This window comes from Lactuca sativa, chromosome 5, assembly GCF_002870075.4.
Source record: "Lactuca sativa cultivar Salinas chromosome 5, Lsat_Salinas_v11, whole genome shotgun sequence".
NCBI lineage: Eukaryota > Viridiplantae > Streptophyta > Magnoliopsida > Asterales > Asteraceae > Lactuca > Lactuca sativa.
In genome coordinates, this window is record NC_056627.2 from 354,033,068 (window position 1) to 354,053,232 (window position 20,165).

Sequence of the window (20,165 nt, forward strand, 5' to 3'; positions counted from 1 at the left end):
GATTGATGTAAAAACACTAAAACTCATGGTTATGTATTATTTAATATATTTGGATTCATCTACAACTTATTTTTATGTGTATTTTTAATGTTTGAACTTGTAAACATCAAATTCATAATTTCTATATGTATGTATGTGTAGGAAAATAGAAAAAAACATGAAAAATATAGAAACTGGTTCACCCGGCGGTCGAACCGGTTGAACCAGGGACCGGTCACCATACCGGTTCAACTAAAAAACCGGTTTTTAAAACATTGCACATTATTTTGGTTCGTTGGGATTCTTGGTAATTCCATCGGATTTTCATGCTTCATTCAAGATTTGCTAAAGAATATTGAGGTGCCTTTCCACTAAATAAGAAAAAAATTCATTACATAAAAAAACAAGATGAAATTAATTTTTTTTCCTAGATGGAAAATTTAAGATTACCATGACATTTTTTTCCTATTACCATCAACCACTATCATTGACGCCACCACCACCCATCTCCATCACAACCCACCGCCACCACCAACACCCACCTCTCCACTACTACTACCACCACCCAACACCACAACCACTGTACCACCACCACTACTGCCACCACCTCCATAACTACCACCATCACTAGCCGCCACCACCACCTACTATCGTCGCCACCTCCATCGCCCACCACCTCCAGGGCCGGTCCTGACGGTGGGCAACCCGGACGACCTCCAGGGCCCACGACTCTTAAGTGCCCAAAATTTATGAAATATAATATATATATATATATATATATATATATATATATATATATATATATATATATATATATATATATATATATAATTTTAGGTATATGTCTTCTAAGGGCCCGATTACCAAATTAACCTAACTTTAGCCCAATGAAATAACCTTTTTTTAAAGTAACGTTAAGCAAACACTACCGTTTAGGGCATCTTTCAGGAATCTATATCAAGTGGGAACCAATTAATCAAATCGACACCTTGTGAATCCTAATCAAAATAATGATTCATAATCAATTATGTCACGTGACTTCTTCCCTTCTCGTACTCTCTTACTAGACTTCAGATTATAATCAGTTATGTCGATTGAATGCAAATTTGCAAAGCACCCGACGAATAAGATAAAAACCATAAGGTAAGCTATAGATTTTTTTTGTTTGTGTTTTTTCCTCTTATTCTTTTGTTTTTCAACTATTATTAGTTTCTGATTTGATTTCTTATTCATGTTTCTTATATTATTTATTTATCTTCTGATTTTGTTTGTGCATCTGTGTCTCAGATTGTTGGAGATTGGACTGTCAATTCTTTCTAACTTTTACCTACGTTTCATATTTTTTACTTAACAAGGTAAGTTTTTTTTTTCTTTTTGTAGATATCTGATTCAGAACTCAAAATTTTAAATCCAATTCTAATTTTTTTGATGTTTTAGTGTTGTTGCTGATTTTATTTTGTATCCATGTTCCTAGTCCTGATATCTAATCAAATGCTGAAAGCTTATATATATATATATATATATATATATATATATATATATATATATATATATATATATATATATATATATATATATATTCTGGTTTTGGATGTTCTCAAATTTCTCGAGACTTGACTTTATATCTTCTACCTACATTTTAGATTTTTTACTTAATAAGGTAATATTTTTTGTTGATGTATGATTCAGAATTAAAAACTTTAAATCCAGTTCTAATTTTCAGATGCTTGATTGTTTGTTTCTGATTTTAATTTGCAGTTGCACATTGATTTAAATTGAATATGATATTAGGCTTCTACAACTTTGAGACATAATTCGTATACCAAAAATTAGATGTAATCTTTTCCCATAAGTAGATAGTGTTTAACTATTGACAATCTACAATGTTTTCGAAAAAACATTTATCTAGAAGCCAAAAAAGGAAGAAGCGGAATTTTTTTGGTGCCTTCAATCAAACTTATAAAGGATCTATGCATAATTTTTTCAAACCATTAAGTTTGTCTAGTTTGACCGAAGAAAAACTAATTTGAATTAAAATGAAACTAATTTCTCTTTTAGGTAATGTTGTGGTCATATTTATGTTTCTAATATTAATATTGATTTTTATGGACTTTGTAACGATATGTTATTTTTAAATTAAATTAAAATTTATTTATTATTCTATGGGCCCATTTTTTTATTTTCGCCCTGGTCCCACAAGACGTTTTGACCGGCCCTGACTACTGCCACCACATTTGCAACCACCACCAACTATTATAGCTGCCACGACCACCATTTACTATTTTTATAATTTATATACTATATGTCTTTTTGTATAATTTATAAAACAAAATAAAATTAAAAATGCTAGAAGGATAATTATGTCATTTTACATTTTATAAATTCAATTTCTTATTAATATGGAATTGGAATTCATTCTATTTTGCCAAACAAACAAACAAAGAATATGAAATTACATTATAATTCCTTATAAATTCCAATTTCTTGATAGATTTGAACTTTTTAATAAACATGCCGCAAACAAAATGTCAATATTATATATTTAAGGGTATTTAAAAGGTAAAACTTAGACTCAACCCTAAAAAAAATCAAAGGGAGAATCATAACATCATAGTGTAGGTATACCACCTGATATTACTTTGGTGCCTAAGGTATGAACTGGACAAAGAAAAAAAAACAAGAACAAGAACGAGTAATTATTTGGTGAACTTTATTGCTGGAAAATGTTAACTTAAACATCTTAAACATTAACTTTATTTATACTAATAAAACTAAACTCCTACTCTAACAAAAAAACTGTATAAACGGAATGTTTCCTAAAATACCCCTAGAACTAAAATTGTCCTAGATTTCTCTTATGATAAACCAATTAATCCAATAATCACCCCCTTAATCAGTTTGGTCGTACCGCGCATTCATAGCAGTGTTGAATCATCACCTTCTGGAACCATCCCGACTTTTCCCGGACACCCAACCTCCATCTCGGTAACATCCAAGTCTTCTAACAACCCGTTTTAATTGTTGATAACACATCTGACATATACCATGGCATCTCATTGGACGTGTTCACTACCATCTACACTTTTCTCGGATCAACGACCTATTCCTTGGCCACATCCAAAGCCACCCGATTTGAAATCCAATGCCATAATGTTCACACAGTGTAATTTGTCTATTCTCTTCTTGTCTTGACAACCATACCTTTGCCGATCAATCATATTCCGAGAGATTCTTCCACCGAACGCCCTCAGTTCAACCTTATCGCATATGTCATGTGCATCCATAATCAACTTGACTTTGGTTCCCACACCGGATAATTCGTTGGAGTCAAAACCGGAACTTGATACGTCATCAAACCTCCTTTTTTAACCATCAACATCCTATTTTCTCTTTTGACAACCCCGACCTCTTTAATCCAGCTTGTTCCGAGAGCACTCTTCCACTGAACAACAAGACAATGTCACAACCACTTTTACCGTCTTCCGTCACCCACAAAATGAACAGAATCAAAGCCACCCGCTTTGACGTCTTCCCGACCATTTATTCTGCGTCTCCGGTTAGTCTCTCTCTACCTTAGAACAAGCCCGATCAAGAGAAATTGGGGCTATTGTTGAGATGCTTCAACTCGTGTTAAAAAACAATCCACACCCCTTAAACTGAACCCGGTTTCCACTGCGTCTACCCCTCAGCGAAAGACGAAAATTTTCTTGAAACCAGCCGCCCTACACCTTCACGAGCCCTAGGCTTAGATATCAAGTGTATGTATACCACCTTATATTGCCTTGGTATCCAAGGTATGAACTGAACAAAGAAAAAGAACAAGAACAAGAACGAAGAATTACTTGACGAACTTTATTGCTAGAAAAAGTTATCTTAAACATTAATCTTATTTATACTAATAAAACTAGACTCTTACTCTAACACAAAAACTGCATAAAAAGAATGTTTCCTAAAATACCCCTAGAATGAAAATCGTCCAAGATTTCCTCTTGTGATAAACCGATTAATCCAACACATAGTCGGACCAAACCCTTATGGTTTTCCAAACAAAAAACTAGGTCATAGTGATATATGCATTCGATTTATGCCCTATTTTCGAAACAAACTGGTTGAAAATCGAAACTAAATCAAATATTAAACTGGTTTAAATCAATATATTTTAAGCTCCATTTATTATTATTTTTCGATTTTAATGGTCAGCGATGTGTACAACTAGACATAAAAATTAAGTGGTCAAGAATACATGAAATTAAAGTCATACATGGGCCGAGGAACGCAGTCAAAATACGTGATGCGAAAAGTAAAACAGACGAATCTTCTTGGTCATCGTGAAGTCCTTTATAATCAATAAACGTCGTCACTATATTCATACCTCATCCCAGATCGGTGCATGAATATGGCCGGAAAATTGATGAAGGCTGTTTGTTACGATTCTTATGGCGGAGGATCCGCTGGTTTGAAGGTAAAACAACCACATTTCAAGGAGACTGCATGCTGTTTTCTCGTTTTCAGTTTATGTAGTGAAATTCTTCGTTATTTTTAATTGTTGTTTATAATATATTTTGCAGCATGTTGAGATCCCCGTTCCTGTTCCTGGCAATCTTGAGATTCTGATGAAAATAGAAGCATCAAGCATAAATCCGTTCGACTGGACAATTCAAAAAGGCAGGATGCGCCCTATTTTGCCCAGAAAATTTCCTTTTATACCAGGTTAGTATATTTAATATTGTGTTTTATGACTAAATGCATACTTAAAAAAGTACAAGGATCTAAGTAGCACAATTTATAAATTAAGTACGTAACATAACCATATTTGTTTGTTGGAACAGTTAGTGATGTAGCAGGGGAGGTTGTGGAGGTTGGACCTGGGGTGAAGAAGTTTAAAGTTGGTGATAAAATTGTTTCCACCCTAGTGAGTTCCATCTTTTGACCTTTTCAGTTTTTTTTTTTTTTTTTTTTTTTTTTTTTTTTTTTTTTTTTTTTTTTGTGTCTAAGTCTAATGCATGTCAAACACAGTATAAACTTTGATTTTAACTCCACCTTTTTGCTGACCGGATGGCAGGGTACAGGTGGAGGGTTGGCGGAGTATGCGGTGGCTAAGGAGAGCTCAACGGTTCCAAGACCACAAGAAGTCTCGGCTGTAGACGGTGCGAGTCTAGTCATCGCAGGGTGCACCGCTCTTCATGCCCTAACCGTAACTGCCGGTCTAAACTTGGTCAAGACCGAACCCCTATCAAACGTCCTCGTAACCGCCGCTTCAGGCGGGGTGGGCCACTATGCGATCCAATTAGCAAAACTAGGAAACACACACGTGACCGCAACATGTGGGGCCCGTAACATTGAATTTGTCAAAAACTTAGGAGCGGACGAGGTTCTTAATTACAAGACTCCGGAAGGTTCCTCCCTCAAAAGCCCATCAGGTAAAAAATATGATGTGGTTATCCATTGTACAACTGGGATCTCGTGGTCGACATTTGAGCCTAATTTGAGCCGAAAGGGGAAAGTGGTTGATTTAACACCTGGTGGTCGTGCGTTTTGGACTTATGCTATGAATAAAATTACGTTTTCGAAGAAGCAACTACAACCGTTGATTGTGGTTCCAAAAGTGGAAGAGATTGAGTGCCTTTTGAATTATGTGAAAGACGGGAAACTGAAAACTGTTATTGATTCAAGGTATCCTTTAAGTCGGGTTAAAGAGGCTTGGGCCAAGAGTATCGAAGGACATGCAACAGGGAAGTTAGTTGTGGAGCCTATATATAGTTGGATATTTATTTAGGCATATAACATAAAGAACTTATTTGATCGGTTATAAAAAGATCTATGTTTTTCATTAAAAAAAGAGTAAATTACATGAATGGTCCCTATGGTTTGGGGTAATTTGCATGTTTGGTCCCTAACTTAATTTTTTAATTCGGAAGGTCCCTACTGTTTGTTTCTGTTACGCACTTGGTCCCTGTCTTAACTAAAAATACTATTTTGCCCTTGATTTTTTTAATTTATTTGAATAAACACACCCCAACCCCACCCCCTCATCTTACCTTACCTATCTTACAATTTTTTCATATTTTAATAATAATATTTTTTAAGTAAGATAGGGACCAAACGCGTAACAAAAACAAACAGTAGGGACCAAACGCGTAACAAAAACAAATAGTAGGGACCTTCCAAATAAAAAAAATAAATTAGGGACCAGGCGTGCAAATTATCCCAAACCATAGGGACCATTCGTGTAATTCACTCTTAAAAAAATTAGATAAAGATATCTATATGGATTATCTTTTGTTTAAAAAAAAAAAAAGACATCTCGAATGTCTTCTGAACAACATCCATTCGCACTATGTGCCCAATCTTCATATCTTCTCCGTTCTTTTAGCTTTCTAAGATTGCAACGATTTCAAAAGAGTTTAATACAACAAAAAACCAGTGTTGTAAAACTCACCGGGTTGGCCGATTACTCCTCCAAGTACTCGCTACTCGGCTCCTTACCGAGGCGAGTCATAGAATCCCGATCGACCCCTTATTAAAGTGAGCAGTGTTGTAAAAATCGGTCAACTCAGTGATTAATATGTACAATATACTTAATGATTTATTATTTAACACACACATGTGATAATTACTACATATATATCTTAAATTTTCAATAATTATTCACAAAGTAAGACCATTATGTGTTTTTATTAGTTTCTATGTATTTGCATGTATCTAATTTTGTTATATATTTCAATCAATTTATGATTTTAACTTATAATTTTGACATATATAATTTCCCTAAAAATATTTCTACATGATTTACCAAATCCGAGTACTCCCCGAGTACTCGCTACTGGGTAGTCAGCCGAACAGCTATCGAGTAACGAGTTCTACAACTTTGCAAAAACCATATTTTTCTTTTGGTTCATCCGCAGTGGTGTGTATATAAATTTTCTGTTGGAGGTACTAGCAAATACTATATAATTGAATCGGTCAAAATGATCAAAATAATCGGATATGGTCATGATTTAAAACACAAAAACAATACAACCTATAATTAACCGTGTGCAAACATAATTTTTAACATCCTCGAGATTTTATAATTTTTTTAAGAAAACATAATCAAATTCTAACCTACATATTTATATACATATTAAAGGCATAACAGCCTGAACAATAAACTATGTGAGAGGGGGCCTGTTTTTTTTGACATAAATGGTTCCTAAACTTTATTAAGGTGTCACTTTTGGTCCACTTCTCAATTTTTATTCAGTTTTGGTCTATTTTTTTTAAATCAAAAACCACTTTTGAACCAATTCTGGTTTTTTTTTTGTTAAAAAATATATATTTCAGGCAAAGCCTGAATCACCTACTAGTTTTATCCAAAAGGTAAGTTTACCAACTATTAAATAAACTTAATTTTTAACCTTAAATCTTTAATTTGATAAAGCTTTTAAAAGCTCACAACCAATAATCCTCTTTTTCTTAGTGGGCTTTTAATTTTGACAAATGATTTCAATTAATTATGTCTATTAATACTAGTGTCTCAAGAGTCAAGCAATCAGGCCCAACACTCTAAAACCCAATTTTCGTTGAGGGCCTCCTTTATAAAAAAGAAAAAAAAAAATGAATTGATCAAAATTTAAATCTACCCGACGTAGAAAATTTCTAACGATTGGGACACCTCCCACCTTCTCTTCTACTTGGGTCCACCCTTGTTTTAAGCTTAATAAGCACCTCCTGAGAGTTTCAAATAGGGTTGATTAAAAGTTTGGGTTGGGACACAGGTCTAACTGAGGTTGTTTACCATATCGACTATGGCGAGCCCAAACTTTCGACTACATAAAGTTACTTTTCTCACCACTCCCACAATTATCTCATGCTCTTAGAACATACAACTACATAAATTTTACTTAAAAGTTAAAGCTATCTTTACAATAAAATAACATGCAGACAAACATATTCATGTATTTTTTTTTTATTATTAATCAAGTCTACGCATTAAACATCCAATTTGCATGAACTGAAACTCACATGATGATAGAATCCCCTTGGGATTCAAATTTCTCAACGTTTTCTTCATGTCACACGTGGTCTCCTTACATATGAATATGATCCGTTCTATTTCCATGTATACATTTCCAAACTTCCCATTATTACTTATTTTATTTTTGTTACTAATATTTTTCGACTATAAAAATAACAATAAACTAATAATAAGAATAACAAATCATAATGAAAATAATAACAACTATTCTAATTATAATAATAAAAATAAATAAATAATAATATCATCCATCATGATGCAAGCAAAATAAAGAGATGTATATAGAATAATCCTAAAAAAAATATAAACTCTAAAATACTAAGCCAAAAAGTCAAATGAAGTGATGAGACGAAGAGTTAAAATAGAAAACACAAAATAGTCAAATAGATGAACCTTTCTACACATTATTGGTTTATAAATTCAAATAACGCCGTCAGTCCGTCACTTGCTCACTACCAAATATATATTGAAACCATAGCTCAGAAAGTTATATCGGCGGACGAACATGGTCGGAAAATTGATGAAAGCTGTTTGGTACAATTCTTATGACGGAGGTTCCGCTGCTTTGAAGGTAATACAATTATATTGTTTTTCTATCCCCCTTTCTGTTTCGAATTTATTTAACCAGTAACGTTTTTTTTTCCTGGAGAGATTAGGATTAGCCTATCTGATAAACAATATATTACATACATAACTCCTGGTATTTATGGACTACTGATGTAGTAATGTTCTAACGTGATGCATTATATACTATCGCTTATATCTTGTGCAGCATGTTGAGATCCCCGTTCCTTCTCCTGACGTTGATGAGATTCTGGTGAAAATAGAAGCAGCTAGCATAAACCCAATCGATTGGAAAATTCAGAAAGGCATGGTTCGCCCTCTTTTACCCAAAAAGTTTCCTTTTATACCAGGTTTGTTCAATACTTCAATTAGGATCCATCATCATTTATCCAATCGTAAGATATATATATATATATATATATATATATATATATATATATATATATATATATATATATATATATATATATATATATATATATATATATATTATACAAACCTTATTATTTCTAAAAATATATTTAAGACGTATAAGTGTTTAAGCTAATAGTACAACAAATCAGCATTAAAATAATATAATAATTTAAATCATACAAAATACAATGCAATAAGTACAAATGTTTAATGCACAATAAATTACATACTCCAATATTGAAATATTCAAATGTTAAGTCCTTATCTTTCCAGATAAAGAGGACATCAACAATTTTGACTTGACTCTTCTTTTTCCTTCTTTTACTCCTTATCTTTTCTTATCTTGACATTTGAATTCCCTGTCAATTCTCTTAATTTGAAATTTAAAAATGTGTATGAGGAGTCATCAATTGTCATAACTTGATAATAACCCCTTATATCTACACGTTTTAAATTTTTATGAACTTTAATTGATAATGGACGTTATATCATAAAAATGATTTCTAATTAAATATGGGGCCTAAAGAAAAAAATACAATATTAATATAAATTTGTTCTACTAACAAACTCATTGATGTATTATGTCACAAATAACGTCAAAATACAAGTATATTGTTCTTAGAGAGTTAGACTTTACTTTCTATGGAACATAACATTCTTATAAAATAAACGTATCACCGAAAAAATTTATTCATGTACCCAATACAAACAAAAACGACAAATACATCAAAGAATACATTGTTTCTCAAAAAGAAAAATGAATCAATAAATTGAAACTAATACAAAAAGAAACGATTCGCAGAAACAACCTATTTGTCACCGCCGCTTTGCGCAGGTAACGACTAGTATATATATATATATATATATATATATATATATATATATATATATATATATATATATATATATATATATATATATAGGGTTAGGTTCATTTGAGACCACCTATATTTTGTGAGACCGTGAGATACATTTTTTTATTTTTTTTATTTTTTTTTATTTTTTTTAGTTAACTCAAGTTCCGAAAATAATATTTAAAAAAAGAATTTTTTGATTTTTCCATTTATTTTGCATTTTAAAATTATTTTTATAATATGTACAGTGTAATATTCTATTTAGAATATTTCACGTATTTTTCAAAAAAAATAGAATTTTTTTTATTTTTTTTAGTTAATTCAAGTTCCGAAAATAATATTTAAAAAAAGAATTTTTAGATTTTTCCATTTATTCTGCATTTTAAAATTATTTTTTAGAATATGTCAGTGTAATATTCTATTTAGAATATTTCACGTATTTTTCAAAAAAAAAAACGGAATTTTTTATATTTTATTTATTTATTTTTTATTTTTTTAGTTAATTCAAGTTCCGAAAATAATATTTAAAAAAAGAATTTTTGGATTTTTCCATTTAGTTTGCATTTTAAAATTATTTTTAGATTTAGTCTCATGGTCTCTCAAAATTAGAATGGTCTCAAATGAACCTGAACCTATATATATATATATATATATATATATATATATATATATATATATATATATATATATATATATATATATATATATATATATATATATATATATATATAACCCGTGAAACCACGGCTACAAAATTAATTAAACTTTAATAGTTAGAACACAAAATTATTAATCAATTATAATCATTAATTTAAATAATTATGTGAAATTATATCACCTTATAATTTGTATTAATTTTATTTTAATTTTTATTGCATTGTTATTAATTTATTGTAATTAAAGTGAAAATTTTAAAATTTGAAATAGAGAATTAATAGGTTGACAAGTGACATGCATTAATTAATATGGTGACACATGACAAAAAAAGAATAAAATGTGTATTAATTAGGAGGCCTAATATGATGACACATGTCAAAAGAATATTAAAATTATTCTTTTATTAGAATAGGGATATATATAGGGTTAGGATTAAATGTGAATGATATATATTGTGTGAGTGTATGACAAGTTTTGGACCATTAGATTTAGATGTGTATATGGCTAAGATTATATGGTATACCATAATTACAGTGGAACACAACACACATAAATATTTCTTTTTAATAAGAAATTAAAAATAATTATTATAAAGACATAATTTATATTTTGATTAATTCTCAATAAGGAATGTATTAAATGAATTTCTGTAACCGATTGCAACCACATTTAATTTTTGTAAAAAGAGAAGTTTAATATTATCCGTGCGTTCTTTAAAAATACGATATAATATATTCTGCATATTTAAATTCTTTAAGAATAATTTCATCGTTTAGCATAATTAATTTTTTTAATACCATCAATTGGAGTATATTCTTTTATAATGAGTGCTACCTTCGTTCTTGTATTTCAGTTTTGTTTATTATTGTTTGTGTATTCTTAAAGAATATGGTATAGTACAACATATATTATCGAAAATAATAGTTTGAATAAAAAAGTCTGTAACATGATTAATGTGTTATAATTGAAGAATTCTTTGAGAATTCAATAATTCTTGAAGAATGCAAGGCCTAAAATTCTTTATGTTTCAACTTTTTGGGATCAATATCCATTAACAGTAACCACAACTAATATTCTTTAAGAATAATATTAACATTCTAGAAAAAAAAATTAACTGCAAATGGTTTGAAGAATAATTTAACATGGTCTATACAATCAAAAACAGTAGTTAATAAATAACAAAAAAAGTAATTAGTATTCTTGCATGCTTGAAACCAAAACCATGATTTAAGGAAAATATACGACTTCATTTTTTGGTTAGTAAATAATTATATTTAAACTTCCAAAATTACCTTTTACTTATTTAATTAATCATTTATTGTTTTTTTCTAAATTCTCATTGGTTCACACATTCACACAATAATTAAGGTTTATATATGAACCTAACTCTCTCTCTCTCTCTCTCTCTCTCTCTCTCTATATATATATATATATATATATATATATATATATATATATATATATATATATACACATATATACATATATATATATATATATATATATATACATAGAGAGAGAGAGAGATAGGTTCAAATGTTTCTACTATCTCTTGTGTGCATGTAGGATTGATTCTGGACCAATCATTTTAGTTAATTTAAAAAAGTAATTAATGCATATTAAATGTCGAAGATTTAATTAATACTCATTATATCTTCAACATGTAATATCTTTAATTAGTTTCTTAAAATAACTAAAATAATTGGTCCAGAATCAATCCTACATGCACACAATAGATAGTTAGAACAAAATAATCTAACCATATATATTTATATATATATATATATATATATATATATATATATATATATATATATATATATATATAATTGTAATATATTTGTTGAAATAGTATGGGATATAGCAGGAGAGATTGTGGAAGTTGGACCTGGAGTCAAGAATTTTAAAGTTGGTGACAAAATCGTTTCCACCCTTGTGTGTTTCATCTTTCTTCTTTCCATATTTAGTAAAATTTTGTTCTATGACATATGTCTTAGTCGCACTTGTGTATGTTATTTCCTGTCTTTATACTACATTTTTGCTTTTTTTAGGGGGTTACAGGTGGAGGGTTGGCGGAGTACGTGGTGGCTAAGGAGAGCTCAACGGTTTTTAGACCACCAGAAGTTTCGGCTGTAGATGGTGCGAGTCTAGTCTTTGCAGGGTGCACCGCTCTTCATGCCCTAACTGTAACCGCCAGACTAAACCTTGTAAAGACCCAACCACGCTCAAACATTCTTGTAACTGCCGCTTCAGGCGGCGTAGGCCACTACGCAGTCCAATTAGCAAAACTAGGGAACATACATGTGACCGCAACATGTGGGGCCCGTAACATCAAATTAGTGAAAAACTTAGGAGCCGATGAGGTGCTAGATTACAAGACCTCGGAAGGTTCCTCCCTTAAAAGCCCATCGGGCAAGAAATACGATGTAGTGATCCATTGTACGTCTGGGATCCCGTGGTCGACCTTTGAGCCTAATTTGAGCAAAAATGGGATAGTTGTTGATTTAACACCTGGTGTTCGTGCTTTTTGGACTTATGTTGTGAATAAAATTATGTGTTCAAAGAAGCAACTATACCCATTGATTATGACTCCAAAAGCTGAAGAGATTGAGTGTCTTGTGAAGTTGGTAAAAGAAGGGAAACTGAAATCTGTTATTGATTCGAGATATCCTTTAAGCAGGGCTCAAGAGGCTTGGACTAAGAGTATTGAAGGGCATGCGACTGGGAAGGTGGTTGTGGAGCCGTAATGTAAATATATAGTTATTTATTTATGGATATCACTTAAGATCTTATTTTATAAGTTATAGAAAGATCTATGTTTCTCATTAAACAGATTAAATTTGTAACAAATATGTGTTTGATCAACGACATATTAGTGTCAGATCTTAGTTTTGAATCTTTAAATTATCTGTTTTGATTTTATCGATTTGTTTTGGAATAAAGATTTTGATGTGAAATTACCATAATGCCACTATGGGCCATTTTGCACCCTTTTAGGAATGGCAACCGGGGGGGGGGGGGGGGGGGGGGTTCGGGGTGGGGCATGGTTTCCCAAACTCGCCCCGATATTTTTCGGCTATCTTATCGGGGCATTCCATTGGGTTTCGGGTTTTCCTGTCAGGTTTCGAGTATCTTATCGGGTTTATAACAATTCATAACAAAATCTTTATTCCGTTTTAGGGTACCCCAGTGTCTTATAAAAAATACATGTTCTAGCCTCCCTTTTAAATTAAAGAGTAAATTACACGAATCGTTCCTCATGCAGGTCCTAAAAGACATGTTCGGTCCCTATTTTCAGAAATTAACTCGGACCGTCCCTCGTTCGGTTAAAAGTTACACGCCTCATCCCTTATTAGTTTAAATTTATACGGTTCATCCCTTACGAAACTTGAAAAGACAATTCTACCATTCTTTATTCTTTTTTTGATTTATTTATGTTTCTTAAAGTTATTTCTAAAATAAAAAAACCCCACCCCACCTTACGAACCCACCCTCCCCTAAAATTGCAATATATCTTTCCTTTATCCCTATTTTTTCTTTGAATCTTCTCCCAAAACTATCATCATCGCTACCACTGCCATACCACCATCATCGGACCTCCATTATCGAACCATCACTACCGGACCAGCCCTCTATCGTCTATTTTGTTACAGATTTGGGAAAGAAACCTAAAACACCCACCCTCTTTCCCTATATCGATGCTAGAACCCAATTTCATGGTTGATTCTGGAGTGAAGATTTGCAACCCTCTTTGCAACTCAGGTGAGGTTACCTTGTCGGTGACTGAGAGGAGGCTTGAAAGAGGTGGCTCACCGGAAACAGATGGACCCATCTGCATCCATCACCATTGAACCACCTTCATCATCTTTAACCATACGTTGTTACCATTCCACCATATCAACCACCTGTTCATCATCATCTTCTTCACTTCATAACACCGTCAGCCACTGATATGTGCATATTTAGTGTGTATTTAGTATAGTTTTTTATTCATATATTAGCTAAATTATCGCATATTATGGACAAAAGGTACTTGAAAGTGTTAAATTATGTTTTTCAGTCCAAAGATGAAGCTCGGAAGCAAAAGGAAGCAAGAGAAACAGTTAGAAGATTGAGAGTGGAATGAAGAAGGAGAAACACTAAAAAAAAGCTTCTACTCGTCGAGTCAGATAGCTACTCGACGAGTCCGGTCGAGGAATCAGAAGGATAATGACTCGGGATCCCAGATAGTTATCGCAATACGGGGAATGTGAGAGGGACTCGACGAGTCACCACTTGACTCGACGAGTCGGACCGCTTATTTAAAGATAATTCCACAGATCTAGAAAAGGAAGTTCTGGGAAGTTTCAGAAGTGCTTAGCTGCGAATAAGAAGCCAGAAGAACCCTAGAAGTCGACCAAGGAAGCTAGAATCCAATTCCGGGAGTAATTAAGGCATAATTCCACCATTCTACTTATTTCTTTTGTTTTGTCAACATGATTAAGCAACTTGAACTTATTTGTTTGCTGTTATTTACCTTAGTTATGAACTAAATTCTTTAAACTTCTATTTGGGGATACGAAATTGGTAATATGGTTTGATTCTTGGTAGGATTAATTCTATGTTGGTTAATTTAGTTATTTTAGCTTGCTAAAGAACCTTGTGTGTAAATGATAATTGATTTTCTGTTAATAGGGAGATAATTAATTAGCATGAACATCTAGTAGTTATCAATCTCATATGCTTAGTGAACACTTTTTGTCATATGTCTAGTGTAGTGAACATGAAACTAGGATTAATAAGAAAATCAAGTAAATTTATGTGCAAGCTTGTGAGATGACCATTAAACAAGAAGTTAATTAAAAGATAAATTAATTAGCTATTGCAAGTCTAACTTAACCCGAATATTATATCTAGTAAATTTAATTGAAATAGACAACTGGCCATTGTTTAAATTGATTTATTTGCTAAGGATTAATGAAGTGAATACGGAAATAATCAATTGAATCGGTAACTAGCAAAAGAATTAATCCATTGCACTTTTACCTTGAAATCAACCATAGGATCAATTAAGTTGAACTAAATAGAAGTACTTCTCCGTTATTGAATCTAGTCAAAGTCTTTATTTTCTAGCTTAAATTAGTAAGTTTCTAGTCTTGTAAAACTAGAGAACAACCCCTGCTTTTTAATTAACTTAGATTAAATTAGTTTTTTAGTTTAATTTGCCGTTCCCTGTGTTCGATACCCTGCTTATTTAGCTATACCACAATTGATAGGTTCACTGCCTTTTGTGTGTTAATTGATAATTAAAAGTAGGTTTAAAACTAGTGGGTTTTACACACATCAAGTTTTTGGCGCCGTTGCCGGGGAACGGTTCAAATAGTTAATTTTATTTGCTAATTGCTATCGGTTTTATTTTATTGATTATTTTTTTTATTTAGTTTAATTTTTATCTTTATTTTTTATTATGTATTTTCCAAATCTCGATGCTTTTGATGCTTTTCTTGAGGAAGTAGTGCAGGAAGATGAGGATTATGACTCGGATGAAGATTTGAAGAAATTTGATAGATGGTTAGATATCATCTTGTCTAACAATCAAGAACAATCTGAGTCACAAGAGCTAGATTTACAAGATGATGAATTTAATCCAGAAAGAGACTTGGAGGAGCTGCAAAGGTTGCTAGCAGAGAGGTCAGACGAAGAACAAGAACAAGCTGAATTGCAGGAACCAAGTTGTGGTTTGACCATTACCATGACATGGTCCCCTGTTCTTCCGGTTTGTGTTTCAAAGCATGGGGTGACGACTCCAACTTTGGAGAAAGTTCTGAAGCACGATCCATTTCTGATTAGTATCCAACCGGTTCCAACCTTTGTTAATATTCTTGGGCTATATGTATTCAAGCTTGTTTGGCCAATTTTAGAAGCAAATAGCCAAATTTTACAAATTGGTCCACCAAAGAAAATATTCAATGCAACGGATGGATTGGAATTGAGTTTATTTGAAGTTTATTAAGTTGGGAGTCCAACTAAAGACTCGCACAAAAAGAAGCGCTTGCGGGAGGCAACCCGTCATTAGAGTTTGCTTTTCTTTTTCTTTATAAACTTCTAGTGTTTAAGGATAATATAGGATTTTTTTTATTTTAATTTTTTTTATTACTTGGTTTTTGTTTTTGATCTTTTCAGTTTGAGTGTAAGGATGCATGTGAGGGTCTAGAGTCAAGGCTGACGAAGCGAGAAATCGAGTCTAGGCGAGAGAGGAAACGAAGTTTTGAGTCAAGCTATGAGTCCAACTGATAGAAGGGTTATAGAGTGTTTATTCCCTGAAGAAAAATGAGGGAAGTTATTGGTTTATATAGCCCCCATACATCAGCAACGGACTTGGGCAGAATAAAATTTTTGTCACACAACGGTGTACTCGCCGAGTGCATCTTATGGACTCGCCGAGTCCATGTGAAAATTCACGATTCTTCTGCCATTTACGCTTCAACTCGGCGAGTGTACATACTTACTCGACGAGTCGCTCATTCTTCTTACTTTTGAGCTGAAGATTTGATGACATTTGATATGGACTGTACCACACGAGATGAATGACACCCAATGCATGGATGAGCTATTCCTATGTCTAAAGTCAGCTGAAGATGGAGCTTTAAATGAAGAAGTTCAACCTCGCAACTACTATCCCAGGGGAGTTTGTTCCAATTCTCTTCTTATTTTTATTGTTCTTTATCATGCATAATATGCAATGAGGACGTTGCAAAAATTAAGTGTGGGGTAGGGGTTGGTTATATTAGTTAAAATTTTAGTTAAAATTCGAAAATCCTGAAATTTTAGTTAATTTTCTTCAATTTTGCATAAAATTGCTAGGGCTAAATTAGAAAATTTTGGTAAAAGCAATTAGGGTTCATGCTAGTATTATGTTGATGATTGCATGAAGATCCAAATGTTTAGTTGAGCCTATATACGTTCTAGTGCATTTGTGGCTTCCTTATTCCAGTGAAATCATGGGACAAAAACACAACCTCGCTTAGTTTGAGGGATGCAATATGTTTAGCATCGTGTACCAGAAATGTATCCAGGAAAATTATTATCTTTAGCCAATAAAGGTTGAGGTTGAGTGCCCTTGCTTAAGCATGTAGGTTTTGAGTGAAAAAAAAGTGAGTTACATGTTAAAAAAAGAGAGAGAGAATTACAAGAAAAGTTGAAGAATTTTTGGAGCATCAAAGTTAAAATATGAAATTAGAAGATCAAAAATTCCAAAGAAATTCAAAAAGTTGAAGATACCAAAATCAAACAACAAGGTGGTGAATTCAAAGAAATTAAAGATCAAATGTCAACGAAGTAAAGAATTCCAAAGAGCTCCAATGTGGTATCATATATTGTAATTGTCTAGATTATGTATGCTTGGGTTGCTCAACCAAAAATACCTTGAGGTTAAGAGGTTTTCTGAGGATGGATTCGGAGGGATGCATAAAATGAGCATTGTTGGGAATTAAGTGGGCGAATGTTTATGAGGATTGTGAGTATTTGGAATATGGGGGGTCATTAGGAAAATTATAGACACAAATGCATGCGTTGCGGTCTTGGCATAATGGCTGGGTTCGATTGGGATTGTCTTATGTAATATTAGTGTACTAAAATTCAGTTTTGCTTGGGGGCAAGCAAAAGTCAAGTGTGGGGTATTTTGATATGTGCATATTTAGTGTGTATTTAGTATAGTTTTTTTTATTCATATATTAACTAAATTATCGCATATTATGGACAAAAGGTACTTGAAAGTGTTAAATTATGTTTTTCAGTCCAAAGATGAAGCTCGGAAGCAAAAGGAAGCAAGAGAAACAGTTAGAAGATTGAGAGTGGAATGAAGAAGGAGAAACACTAAAAAAAAGCTTCTACTCGTCGAGTCAGATAGCTACTCGACGAGTCCGGTCGAGGAATCAGAAGGATAATGACTCGGGATCCCAGATAGTTATCGCAATACGGGGAATGTGAGAGGGACTCGACGAGTCACCACTTGACTCGACGAGTCGGACCGCTTATTTAAAGATAATTCCACAGATCTAGAAAAGGAAGTTCTGGGAAGTTTCAGAAGTGCTTAGCTGCGAATAAGAAGCCAGAAGAACCCTAGAAGTCGACCAAGGAAGCTAGAATCCAATTCCGGGAGTAATTAAGGCATAATTCCACCATTCTACTTATTTCTTTTGTTTTGTCAACATGATTAAGCAACTTGAACTTATTTGTTTGCTGTTATTTACCTTAGTTATGAACTAAATTCTTTAAACTTCTATTTGGGGATACGAAATTGGTAATATGGTTTGATTCTTGGTAGGATTAATTCTATGTTGGTTAATTTAGTTATTTTAGCTTGCTAAAGAACCTTGTGTGTAAATGATAATTGATTTTCTGTTAATAGGGAGATAATTAATTAGCATGAACATCTAGTAGTTATCAATCTCATATGCTTAGTGAACACTTTTTGTCATATGTCTAGTGTAGTGAACATGAAACTAGGATTAATAAGAAAATCAAGTAAATTTATGTGCAAGCTTGTGAGATGACCATTAAACAAGAAGTTAATTAAAAGATAAATTAATTAGCTATTGCAAGTCTAACTTAACCCGAATATTATATCTAGTAAATTTAATTGAAATAGACAACTGGCCATTGTTTAAATTGATTTATTTGCTAAGGATTAATGAAGTGAATACGGAAATAATCAATTGAATCGGTAACTAGCAAAAGAATTAATCCATTGCACTTTTACCTTGAAATCAACCATAGGATCAATTAAGTTGAACTAAATAGAAGTACTTCTCCGTTATTGAATCTAGTCAAAGTCTTTATTTTCTAGCTTAAATTAGTAAGTTTCTAGTCTTGTAAAACTAGAGAACAACCCCTGCTTTTTAATTAACTTAGATTAAATTAGTTTTTTAGTTTAATTTGCCGTTCCCTGTGTTCGATACCCTGCTTATTTAGCTATACCACAATTGATAGGTTCACTGCCTTTTGTGTGTTAATTGATAATTAAAAGTAGGTTTAAAACTAGTGGGTTTTACACACATCAAGTTTTTGGCGCCGTTGCCGGGGAACGGTTCAAATAGTTAATTTTATTTGCTAATTGCTATCGGTTTTATTTTATTGATTATTTTTTTTATTTAGTTTAATTTTTATCTTTATTTTTTATTATGTATTTTCCAAATCTCGATGCTTTTGATGCTTTTCTTGAGGAAGTAGTGCAGGAAGATGAGGATTATGACTCGGATGAAGATTTGAAGAAATTTGATAGATGGTTAGATATCATCTTGTCTAACAATCAAGAACAATCTGAGTCACAAGAGCTAGATTTACAAGATGATGAATTTAATCCAGAAAGAGACTTGGAGGAGCTGCAAAGGTTGCTAGCAGAGAGGTCAGACGAAGAACAAGAACAAGCTGAATTGCAGGAACCAAGTTGTGGTTTGACCATTACCATGACATGGTCCCCTGTTCTTCCGGTTTGTGTTTCAAAGCATGGGGTGACGACTCCAACTTTGGAGAAAGTTCTGAAGCACGATCCATTTCTGATTAGTATCCAACCGGTTCCAACCTTTGTTAATATTCTTGGGCTATATGTATTCAAGCTTGTTTGGCCAATTTTAGAAGCAAATAGCCAAATTTTACAAATTGGTCCACCAAAGAAAATATTCAATGCAACGGATGGATTG

At 32.5% G+C, this 20,165-nt stretch overlaps 2 protein-coding genes across 7 annotated transcripts; both read left to right on the top strand.

Annotated features, from left to right (window-relative positions):
• Window positions 1-4,282: 4,282 nt before the first annotated feature.
• LOC111903540 (chloroplast envelope quinone oxidoreductase homolog) lies at window positions 4,283-5,794 on the top strand. The gene is made up of 4 exons (XM_023899318.3): window positions 4,283-4,441; window positions 4,548-4,689; window positions 4,809-4,891; window positions 5,042-5,794. The coding sequence occupies exons 1-4, from the start codon at window positions 4,370-4,372 to the stop codon at window positions 5,753-5,755; spliced, it is 1,011 nt and encodes a 336-aa protein (XP_023755086.1). The 5' UTR covers window positions 4,283-4,369; the 3' UTR covers window positions 5,756-5,794.
• Window positions 5,795-8,408: 2,614 nt separating this feature from the next.
• On the top strand, window positions 8,409-13,438 carry LOC111903554 (chloroplast envelope quinone oxidoreductase homolog). Of its 6 annotated transcripts, none has more exons than XM_023899326.3 (4): window positions 8,409-8,567; window positions 8,769-8,910; window positions 12,338-12,420; window positions 12,537-13,438. In XM_023899326.3, exons 1-4 carry the CDS (start codon window positions 8,502-8,504, stop codon window positions 13,230-13,232), a joined length of 987 nt encoding a protein of 328 aa, XP_023755094.1. In that variant the 5' UTR covers window positions 8,409-8,501; the 3' UTR covers window positions 13,233-13,438. The 6 variants fall into 6 exon arrangements, with proteins under 6 accessions (XP_023755094.1, XP_042751468.1, XP_042751466.1 ...); XM_042895534.2 differs by having other exon boundaries at window positions 12,338-12,393; XM_042895532.2 differs by having other exon boundaries at window positions 12,350-12,420.
• Window positions 13,439-20,165: the final 6,727 nt, after the last annotated feature.